Here is a 12346-nt window from a genome sequence, read left to right on the forward strand (position 1 = left end):
AGAAAACAGGCCACAAAGCCGTCGTGCAAAGAACAAAGTATACAAAAAAAAAGTAATTCGCAATCCTCTGCGGAAAATACTTAAATGTTCACGATTCTCGTCACGGACATCACTATTACCGTACAATTTTTTTTTTTCACCGTTTCGCGCCATTGTTTCACGGTATACGATTCGCAAAGTGTTCGTTTAATTTCATCTCGATACTCGTTTCGTTCGATTCGTTCGAAGATCAGGTTGCCCGTTTAATCGGTCCCAGAAGTCGCGCGGGTTCTTTCGCGGCGATTTCAACGCGCGTACACGGAAAACGCTTTCCAGCGTTCCGTATCATCGAGGCTCGGAATGGAACGCGAGAGACCCTTAACCAGCTTTTCTGGAAATTAATTACCCGGTGGTGGCGAGGGTGAGGAGATAGCCGACGCTGTAATTATCCTTACTCGGCCAGGTTGCGGGGCCATACTTTCAGCCGATGGCGTTTCTTAACTTTATTAATTGCCGCGGCTTCGTTGCGGCAATTTGATGCACCTAGATCATTACAAGTTAAGCAGCCCCACGATGCCATTACGTGGTACACGTGTGTGCGTCGCAAGTTAGCGCACCGCAATTACTTAAGCCAGGTTCACGTAAGGCGGTCGTCTATCCTGCACGAAACTCGCTCTTGGTCCGAGACCATTAAGCTTGATTCACAGTTGTCGATCCGGCTATGTCGCGTTCCACCATCGACGTTTAGAGCAACTTTGCTCCGTCTCGCTTCTATCTATACGTTCTTGCGTAATTAGGGTATTTTCGTCACGGTTGCTGTTTTTTTCTTACCGTATACAAAAAGTGGTGCACGCGAGGTGTACTCGTACTTTGTGGGATCCACTTCGAGTGTACACCTGAAAACAATGGAAAATGTTCGTATAAACGTACGTTCCGTTTGTAGATGTTTACGAGGTACAACGAATTCTGCGTTACCGGAGTTTACCATCGTAGATGTTCAAGATCATCTCTTATCGATAGAACGAACCGAACTGATTTTTACTACGAAAATTTGCAAAATTGTTAAACGAAAGACGTCAGGTATTATTTATAAACAGAATTTTTTGCTCAGAGGAATATTTCTTGCTGCAAAGATACAATTTTTCATGCTTTTTTGTTCTTTTTTTAATAAAAATTGTCGTAAGACTGGTAGACGTCATGGAATCAATATTGATTTGGATATTTCTTTATTTTAAATAAAGTTTTTGGAATTTCTTTCAGAGGAAACTATCAGACACTCGAATTTCATATTTTGCATATACATTTGGTTTAATTTTGTCCAGGTACAAATGATCGATTTTGTTGAAGTTGTACATCGTTGAACATTTATTTTCGCGTTCGATACGATAACTCTCGTTCTGGTGGTCCTTAAAAGACAGAATTTTTTCAAGAAATTTACCGTTTGCATAAAATTTGACCCCTTTTCCAGTAATAAATAAAACATCCATAGACATCCATTGGTTTTTGATACGGACAATCAAGAGAGATGTTTGCTTGGTATTGTATGCAATATTTCAAGTACGTTGATCTATTTTTTTCCAATATATCACATGACAGATTTTGAAAAATGTTATTTCGAGAAAAACGACTCGTAAGTTTGGCAAACGGTTACAAAGTGTACAGTGAATTCAATGCAAAGTTCTGTAACGTTCTCAATTTTTCGAATCTTATCGTAACGCTTTACGATTGCGTTCTTAAAGCTTGTAACTCAAGAAAAAGAAAATACGAAAGAAACGATTTATCTTTACTTCAAAACTAGACAGAAACCTATTAGAATTCGCGTTACAATCGTGGTAACGATTCTTCGTGTAAAGACGAATCGAAATTGTGGAATAAAATTTTGTCGTAGCCGGTTTCGTTTGCGAGAAATTCAATTTCGAAAATCACTCCAACGAGCGTGCAATCGAGTACAATTTGGCTAATGCGTCTATTCATTCCTCGTTGTTTCTAGTCGTGTTGATGTTTGTAAACATTGACGGTGATACGGTATTATCTGATTTAACCGATTTTGGCTAGTTAGAAGATAGTAGAATCAATGAAAAGCAGATAATACCACCGTACCATCGATGTTTACAAATATCAACTCAAGTAGGATTAATTTGTAACGGACGGATACGTTCAGCCGTGCCTTCTTCGAGTGCACGCGTAATCGATAAATTTTCAAAATTGATTTTCTCGGAAACGGTGGCTCGTCGAGGAAAACTTTATCTCACATTTTTTATTTGTTTTTACGCGAATTTTTATTCAATCTGTGCAACGAAACGAGTACAGTAAATAATAGTAGAACGTAATATTGATAATATCCGCGGGAAGTAGACAAAGACTAAAAAATGGAATTGGTGTATTTTGACGATTCTCATTTCGGTCGATCCGAGAACTCGTAAGCAGCGTGCCCTAATGACAAGAGGATGCTCACGCTTCCTTTGTTTTTTCGTTTCGCTGCAGGATACCGCAGGTTTTAATGTTTCACAAAAACCACTCGAGCCGGAAGTAATAGCCGGTCGACGGACCGTCGTTTCCTGGCCAGGGCACGAGTAATTAATACGAGAAAGGATCAACGAAGGACACGCGATGCGGATAAAAATGGAGGACTCCTTTTTCTTTTTTTTTTTTCTTCTTTTTTTTCTTCAGCTTCGTTCGTCGACACTTGATGCGAGGATGAAATTGCAGGCTGGTCGCGTATTTAAGTGCCGGCACGATCTTTAAATTTCTTCGAATTCGTTTTAAAATGTCACTCCGAGTTAACCCATCGTGAAATATTTTTTATTTATCGTTGCGCTGCACGGAATCTAAAGAAGCTATAAAAATTTTAAGGATCGACCGAATCAATCGCGAGAGATGAACCGTCTGCCCGAGCAGCAACGTAGAAATATATAATACTCAACACACCGTATTAACGGAACTCGAAGAATATTTTTTCAAATAAGAACAACCTTCTTCGAGAGTGCCCCAACGATTCCGAGTACACTTCAAAGAGCTACTCGATTCTTAAATTTTTAAAAACGAGTATCTACGTAATTGTTGAATCATGCGTGAGTTAATACGAGCCTTTTCCCTCGGTAAGACGAGTAAAGCATGCTCCTTAATTTTCTTCGCCTATTTCGAGGAACACTATATTCTCATTCCCGTCGTTTCCAACGCCATTGAACTGCTAAGAGTTTCTATTAACAGGTGTACAGACACCCTATATTTAATACGTTGAACGCGACGTTCGACCAACGCTTCTGATCCAACTTATAAATTTAAATGGTAACAAGATCGGACAGATCCCTGATTTCTCGAGAACAACTTGCGGGCCATTCATTCACCGAAGCGTCGTCGTTAATAGAATCGGACGGGAACAAGTAGTTCTTTACATTGCATCATCCATTTATCGTTGGATTTATTTGCTCCCAACGGATACAAATGATCCGGTTTTTAACGGATTGCCACGAACCTGGCCAATTCTCGCGTTTCGCGAACCGAAACACGCTTTCGCCGCCGAAATTAATTGAATCGTCGTTCTGAAGATGGATTTGTCCCGAACGGCGACCAACGTCCGTGGAGTCGCTCGTGTAACCCCCTAGCGCCGATCGACGACCGCGGGGTCACTCGTGTAACCCCCTATTAATCCGTCGAGTAGGTTAAGGCCAACGACCGCGACGAAACGAAATCGCACCGTGTTTCGTCTTCAACCGCCGCCAGGAATCGCGTGCGGGTTTTTCACCCTCGCTTCAAACATCGCCGTCTCTCACGGGAAACGTACCGTTGGCTGAGGTTACCATGGTCACGTTTTCGTTCACTTTTATAAATGACTCGGCCGGTTTTTAAAATACACTGCCACCGATAAATCGTCTTTCAGCAAACTTTCCTTGGCTTCTCCACGACAACCGAAGTATATTTTTCTAGCAACAGATGATACTGTGAAAAGTAAAAAGTTGAACGACAGACTTGGTACGCGGTTACTATAGTTACAATATACAACTCCGCTAAAACTATCGTAAGTACGAGTCAAAAGTAACCGATGTGACCGAGTTTAAAGAATAAGTTTCGAGTACTTTGGTACACAAGAACTTCATTTCCCATTAATTTTAAACGGAAATAATACGTTTAAAATCGAATTACAGTCTTTTCTCGGAGATGACACTGATTTGTTCTTTAACAATAGTGTTATTTTTCTAATGTGGTGCACCTTGATTTTCATATTCACAGTTTTATAAACCGTTGCATTGATATTCTTGTTCTTGTTCGATCCTAAGAACACGAATTGTGCATGTATATTTCTGATCAAGGAAAGGATATTTATATGCAAGAATTTATAAAATTGTCACAAACGTTTCCTCTGTTCGAACCCCGAATAAGGATACCTTTTATTTTTTATGCCTTCCATTGAAACGACCAGGGAAAAGAAGAAAGCGAAAGCGTTACTCTTTTTTATTTACTCGTCGCATTACCATTTAATTACAGTGTTCACGTTAAGTGCCATTTGTAATCTTGCGTCACTTTCGAGTAACTCGCGAGTAAATAAATATGTTCTACCATCCTTGTACGAATGGTATTGAAAATGATCAGAAGTACGTGTTCAAAATTGAAGAAAAAAATATTAAATTGGGCGTTTCTTAAAATTCAACGTTGGTACGTTCCTTGCTTTTTTTTCAACCCATCGCGTCTTCATAATATATTGTATTTTTTTATAATTAAAACTATTATAATGGATGCGACTGTATACTCCCATATTTTCTTAGTCCCTCGTATTTTAAAATTAAAAACGCAAGTTTCGTACATTCGGGCCATTTTTCACCCAAAAACTTAAAGTGTTCAGTCGAACGAAAGTACTCTTCAAGGTTAACCATAGTTGAAGATCTAGGTAATGATTTTTTTTTGCAATACACTACTACTTTCCAATGAAAGTAAATAAAGTATTTTTAGTAACGATGAAAAAGTACTAATTCATTAGTTTCTTGTTAAGTTTACCTAGACAGTGCGATGGAAATATTCGTGTTGTACGAGAGTTGTCCAAGTTTGAGCAGTTCTATATAAAAACCATGTTATGTGAATATCGTGTTACAAGAGCAATGCTGCCCCTAGAGATTGCCGGGCCCGATGTTACTATTCTAACGCAATTAAATAGTCATCAGGTGTTTAGTGTATAGTGTATTTTGAAAAGCTACATTTTTCAGGAAACTACACGCGAGATATTGGATTGGAAACAACTTTACGCTAGTTAAAATTTGGTGAAATACGAACAAATAAAGTAATACGTTTATTGAATTTATGTTACGTAAATAAAATTAAGTTTTCCAATCTAATCGAGAAGCTTTATCGCTCGATACTAGAAAACGACTAAAACGCAGTTATTTTAAATTATCACGTTCGTTAAATAACAACATAATTTAGTACGATAAAGTTATTTTTGCGATTATCGGATAGTTTCGTTGGCAAATAAGACACTTTAAGGAAAAGGAATTTATGTTTAGTTTCCTTTAAGAAAAATTTTTATTTCTCAAGATTGAAAAAGTTTATTACATTCAACAAGTATATGTACTCGATCGTAAATATTATACTATTTGTATTTTATTTAAATTCATTTATCTTCTTCGTCCGATATTTCGTTCGAACCATTCTCATATAAATTATATTAAAACCTCTCTGACAGACCCAAATTACGTTTACTATTACATATAAATATTTATATATTATTTATATTAATTTATAAATATTTATTCGTATATATAAATTATTTATATATATGGGCATACCGTAAACCAGGCAATACAAATCTCTAGGGTTAAATATTTACATGTAAAACTTACATATATATAAATATTTATGTATTTATATTAATTTATAAATATTTATATATATATATATATATATACACACAAATTATTTACACACATGGGCACATCATAAACCAAGCGATACAAGTCTCTACAGAATGAAATATCTACATATATAAATTACACACATCTATACATATAAATATTCATGTACCTGTATCGATTTATAAACATTTATTTATACGTACATAAATTATTCGCGTGTACGGGCACACCATAAACCAAGCGATACAAATCTCGACACGGTTAAACCGAATAGACACCGGGCGAGTATCAACGTCACCGTGTCACAGCGGCGGTGGCGATGGCGGTGGCGGTGGCGGTGACGGCGAGTCGAGCCTCCTTCTTCCGGCACACGGCGACGTAAGCAGCGTAGCGGCGCGGCGAACGGAAACGCGAAAAATTTCCCTCGCTTTTCGCGATCTCACGAGCCGCCGTCTAGTCGTCGCATCGAACCGGGCCAGGAGTGAACGTTCTCTCCACGGACGGTTTGCCACGGGCCGGTCTCGTCCTTCCTCCCTCCGGCCCTCGCGTTTTCGTCCTCTCTTCCGTCGACCGTGTCGTCAAACAGCGGCGCAAACGCGCGCGGACCGGTGAAAGCGGCGACCGGCTGCCATTGTTCCCAGTGTTTCCCGCGTGCACCTGTTCGCAGCATTGTTTCGGGGACGCGTTTCTGCGCGCGCGACGCCGCTTTATCCGCGTTCCTTTGGGAAATCCCGCTCGGCGGATCCCTGCCCGTTCCTCGTACCTTATCACGGACACAATACGTGAGAAGATGCAGATCGATGCACCGCCCGCGAAACGGTGAGATCGAACCGCACGCCGTTCTCACTGGGCACCGATTGCGCGCGTTCGAGTTTCCCGTCCCGAGGAGAATTCTCAAGATTTTTTTTCTTCGCGAATCTGCGCAGTCTCGTGCAAACGAGCGCCAGGAACAGTAATGTACAGTAATTTTCCGCGTTACCACGGAAAATTAACGGGAACGCGTTCCAAGATTCGCATCGTCCGGAATGGAAAATTTACTCTTCCCGGGAAATTTTCGCAATCTCGAACGAACCTTAGAACAAGTGTTAGGAATATGTAGGTATCGTGAAATATTAATAAAAATATGTCCGTTAATGTACGGTGAGAACGAATGGGAAATTTTGCTCCTGTCGCGATATTTTTTTCGAGTGAATGTAAATCGATGTATTTTACGAATATTATAAATTTAATGTTTCGGAGGATGAAAATAGAGAGAGAAGTTCCTACGTAGGTTTGTACGTGTGTTTATATTAGGTCGACCCATAAATTCGTGTCGCGGTGTGTTTATGTTTCTTACGATACGTTCGGTAACGCACAGAGCTGGAAGGACTCGGGACGATTGAACTGTTACGTTTCGGTTTAGTCCGTAGAAGGCATACGAAAGGCACGGATCGCCAAGTTGTAAGAATTTTATATTTAATACACGATAGAAATAATAAATGAAACGTGTGTTCGTTTTCGTGAGTTTCGAAACGGAAATGTCGCAGCAATTGCAGCGTAAAGCGTTTGTGTCGTTTACGGAGAAGATACTTGATCGATTTCCACGTGCAAAAAATGATTCGATTGATCGCGAAAGAGTAATTTTAATCCGGAAGATGAACCGCGAGCCAGTCCAGACGAAATTCGTAATCTGTTGAGCGAAACGAAGAGTCTGTCGGTGCGAGAAATGTCGCAAATGCTAAATATGTCAGAATCGTGTATGCATAGAGATTTGAAGCAAATGGAATAATGCCAAAATTGGACGTATAGGTACCAGCTCGCGAAACATAATGTTCTTGATCGCGTAACAACTTGCATATCGTTACTCGCGTGTAACCTTTTCCGGAGATGAAAAGTACGATTACACTTCTCGTGAGCTTCCTAGGTAAGATTAAAATATTACCTTATACGGTAGAAAAATAAACGGCTCGTACTTATGGGACGACTCGATACACTTTGTTCTCTTTTTCCGTTAAAAGATATGGTCACCGTGGGTGATTTGTGTATTTGGGGCAACGAATCAAGGGAATTCTCTAAACGTGGAATGGAAAATTTGAAAACGCGATTTAACCGTGTTATACTGTGCTATTCACTCGCAACGTGGAATGCCAGTATGAGTTAAACGTTTCGACCGGATGTGTTTTGTTTCTTTTCAACGAGCAAAATTTATATGCAATGCTTACGTACAATATCCGTTTATTACACGGTAAAATAAGATAAAATAGTACGGTGATGTAAGAAGAGGCTGATGTAAATTATTTTCTAAATAAATTTTTATGCAGATAATTTTATAGAATGAATTATCACATCTTTCGAGATTCCTGAAGCAAATTCTCGACGATCAGAATCTTATTATAAAATACTAGAAGCACAGTCTTCCAATAAATTGCACGATATTCGTTTCGAGTTTAAATTCTTTATTTATTCGTTAACAGTAGAACTGTCAATGGTAAACGTGTTTCTATTTGTATCAGACCGCATAGCTATCTTCAAAGTTAAGCGAAGAAAGGGCAAATTAATTTACAAGTATCATTAGTTGCCTATTTTAATAATTGTCCACGAATATTGTAGGCCAAGACAGCATCGATAATTAAGTAATTTTAAAAAGAAGTTCGAAACAGGTTACATTGACCCCTTTGGTAGTTCTAGCGTTCAAAGAACAATGATATCTCTGATCGATTTGCGCTTATTCTCGAAGAGAAACGATTCTCGAGAATTCCCAAATTTCGAACAGCAAAACAATTTTTGGAAAATTAATTTACGAGTACCATCAGTTGCCTACTTTAATAATTGTCCCTGAATATTGCAGGCAAAGACACCGGTTAAGAATCAAATAATTTTAAAAAGAAACTCAAAACCGGTTAAATTGACCTCTTTGCTAGCTCCAGCGTTAAACGAACAACGATCTCTCTGATCGATTTTCGCTTATTCTCGAAGAGAAACGATTCTCGAGAATTGCCGAATTTCGAATAGCAAAACAATTTTTGGAAAATTAACTTCCGAATACCATCAGTTGCCTATTTTAATAATTGTCCCTGAATATTGTAGGCAAAGACACCGGTTAAGAATCAAATAATTTTAAAAAGAAACTCAAAACCGGTTAAATTGACCTCTTTGATAGCTCCAGCGTTCAAAGAACAATGATCTCTCTGATCGATTTTCGCTTATTCTCGAAGAGAAACGATTCTCGAGAATTCCCAAATTTCGAACAGCAAAACAATTTTTGGAAAATTAACTTCCGAATACCATCAATTGCCTACTTTAATAATTGTCCCTGAATATTGCAGGCAAAGACACCGGTTAAGAATCAAATAATTTTAAAAAGAAACTCAAAACCGGTTAAATTGACCTCTTTGATAGCTCCAGCGTTCAAAGAACAACGATCTCTCTGATCGATTTTCGCTTATTCTCGAAGAGAAACGATTCTCGAGAATTGCCGAATTTCGAAGAGCAAAACAATCCCTGGCGAGAAAACGCAATCGTTGTCGGTCACGTGCAACGTTCGCATCGGGATTCGCGTCTACGGGTCTCAGAGGTCGTTCGCCAAGTCGGACTTGTTCAATCGGTAAGCCGGCAATTCCTCGTTGGTGGAAAATCTCGCGTCGGGTGGGAACGGTCTCCCGTGGTTGGCAGCCGGCCAAATCAGTATGTAATTTACCGTCACCGTGTTGCTTACTTCCGCAGAGCCTACAATGCGTTCGGTCTCGGTTCTCGAGGAACTGGGTCAAGAATAGGTCGAAGGAAAAATACGATTCGAGATTACCGTCGCGCGTTCGAGAACAACTCGTAGTCGTTCGTCACGGAGCATTTAGCGAATTCGGTCGAAGCCCGTGGTGTCCTCGACTGCAACCCCATATGCGGTCATCTGTCCTCCTTTCCCGTACACATCGGTTTCACGTGACTTTCCATTCACCTCCAGCCACGAATCGAAGCGCCGAAAATTCTCTCGAAGCTTTTGCAACGTATCGTAGCCACCAGTCGTTGAACATTATTCCGATCATCCTTGCCCCGACGACGAAATCACTTTTCTATTCTTGGTCCAACACCTATGTCCATCCTTCTCGAGGAACGAGGACACCTACCACTTTTGTCGTCACGTATTTGGAACCTTCTGCTCCTTTACCATCGTACCGGTCCAAAGCATCCGACGTAGCTTGTAGATTCTTCTTGCGATTCTCTTGACTGATGTTACTAGGTATAAGTAGGCTTGTCCGAGGTTCTGGCATTCGGATAAACGCACCGGTAACTGCGTTCCAACGTGTACGGAATTTTCAAGCTCGGTGAGGGGACCGATGTTGGATTCAATTCCGTTTTACTTTATCTTCGTTTTATACCGTTATTATTTTAATAAATTGCCGTCCCGTGCGCGCATAGTTCGTCCGGTTTACGTGTTATTTCTCGAACAATCCGAGACAATATTGGACTCGGATTCTGTGCTAGGTTACTCGCCGAGACTTCAATTTTTATCGTAGCAAAGTTCTTCCGTGTCTTGAATCGCAAATAGATATTGTCTCATCGATCTTGGTATTTATCCAAAATATTTACGGAAAGATCTGTTCAATGACTATCCGAAACGCTTCGTTTGTTACTTAAATGTATTTTAGAAAGTAAAACTGCAATGTAAGAAAGTAAAAACTTTCTTCTCTCGTGTAAAAGGGAAGAAGATAATGTCCAAGGATTCGTACACCAATATTGCTCTTGAATTCAATCGTAAGATTATTTACCGAGCTTTCAATTGTTATTGCATCGTGGTTGTTCCACGTTGTAAGTCGAAAACAAAGCTTGATATCGATCGGTTAGAAATTGATGGAAATTTCTTCGTGAAATAAATATTTTGTCGCATCGCGTGAAAGGAACGAAGACAACGCGATAGGTTGTTCGATCAATTTTCTCGTTCGATGAGGAATGGGGCTATTAGTTTCGTCGTTTTATTTTTCCAAAGATGATGTTGCTCGACGAACACGCGTGAAGTTTCACGTGGATCCTTCGACTCGTTCGTGTATTCACAGTTGTTCGAAGTGGAAGTGTTTAGCGATATTTTTCTACAATGGAAGAAACGAGAAAACTTATCGAACGACCTAGTACAAGGATTCGGATTAGATTCGTTGTAGGAAGGGGGTAGGTGGAAATCGGTCGTTAAATTAGAAACGGGACAAAGAGAACAGGTTCGTCGTTGCATTACCGTCTCCTATTAATTCGACAATTAGCTATCGCCCTGTCTCCGCGAGAGCACCAGTCAAACAGAGCAGACTAATTCCCGGTTATCTCCATCCATCCTTCAGTTCGAATCCTTCTTCCGTTTCGCGTGCCTCTGCCCCTCGCCTTCTGTTTCTTCCTTCTCCGACCTCCGACAATTAGCTTAATTAACTCAATTATCGCTTTCTTTCTCTCTCTTTTTCCAGGTGCGCACCTTGTTCGTGAGCGGCTTGCCGATGGACGCCAAGCCGAGGGAGCTATATCTGCTGTTCAGAGCATATGAGGTAAGTAGTCGCGATGCGTACAATGGTCTGCGGGATCTAGACTCACGGTGATCTCAATTAGGCGGATTTTATATCCGAGTATTGTTCCACAGACGAGGTTCGTATCCAGGTGCGATGGAAAATGATAATTTCGTCGACGGTGCACGGTAATTAGAACCCTTGCAGCTCGGACGTTGGTTAATTAGTCGTGGAGTATTGTAAATCGAGACCCTTGAATCGTTCAAGATCGATTTTTAGGTATTCCGGATGACTCGGAACGAAAAGTCGAGTACGAAACTGTGGATACTTCGTTTTCATTGTCGTACTGTTAGCGAACGGTTCGATCGATCCCAACGAGATTTGTTCTTACGCGGGAAAATTATAATAAGTCGCACGATTTTTATGACGAATTAATTTTCTCTGATCTCTACTTTATAAAACTCTTCTCGAGAGAGAAGAACAGAAATTGATCGTAGAGATATTAAATTTCTATATTGTTTTACCAGTTGTTAAATTTCAACGTTAATAGTTCTAAAATTAATTGTACACAGATTGGTCGTGTAGGTATACAAATTTTACTCCTCTTCTTCTGTTTTAATATTTTTACGGTGTAAAATCAATGGCTCGTCGTTTACAAATTATAAACTGTTTTTTTTAGTTATATTATACTATTGATTACAGTAATCGAGCGAGTAGGTTCCAAAAGTAGAATCGAAACTCTCGAATGCTTGTATCGACTATTCTCTTCTTGTTTCTACTTATTATGACAAACGAAAGTACGAACCGGATTTAGTTTTAATAAGAGCACTTCGACCGCATCTCGCTTTTTTCACAATTACTTATTCTTTTGTTTTATTCCTTTTTACGTGGTACACTTCCACGTTGAAAACGTTGCGTGCAATCGAACGAACGAAATTAAAATAAATTTTACTTAGAGAAAATCGTTAATAGGAGTGTTAGAGAACTTCGTAACAATAATATCCGAGAACACCATCGGCTTTTGAATTAAACATCGTCGATCGGATCAAACAAAGAGAATACTATACA

At 39.7% G+C, this 12346-nt stretch overlaps 1 protein-coding gene across 2 annotated transcripts in view; it reads left to right on the forward strand.

Annotated features, from left to right (window-relative positions):
• The window catches only part of LOC143148470 (protein couch potato), a 208243-nt gene that overhangs the window by 108171 nt on the left and 87726 nt on the right, over positions 1-12346 (forward strand). For both annotated transcript variants that reach the window (XM_076314830.1, XM_076314828.1), the window contains exon 2: positions 11243-11320. In XM_076314830.1, coding sequence (XP_076170945.1) covers positions 11243-11320 — 78 coding nt within the window. The remainder of the gene's footprint in view (positions 1-11242; positions 11321-12346) is intronic.

This window comes from Ptiloglossa arizonensis, chromosome 6, assembly GCF_051014685.1.
Source record: "Ptiloglossa arizonensis isolate GNS036 chromosome 6, iyPtiAriz1_principal, whole genome shotgun sequence".
Classification (NCBI taxonomy): Eukaryota; Metazoa; Arthropoda; class Insecta; order Hymenoptera; family Colletidae; genus Ptiloglossa; species Ptiloglossa arizonensis.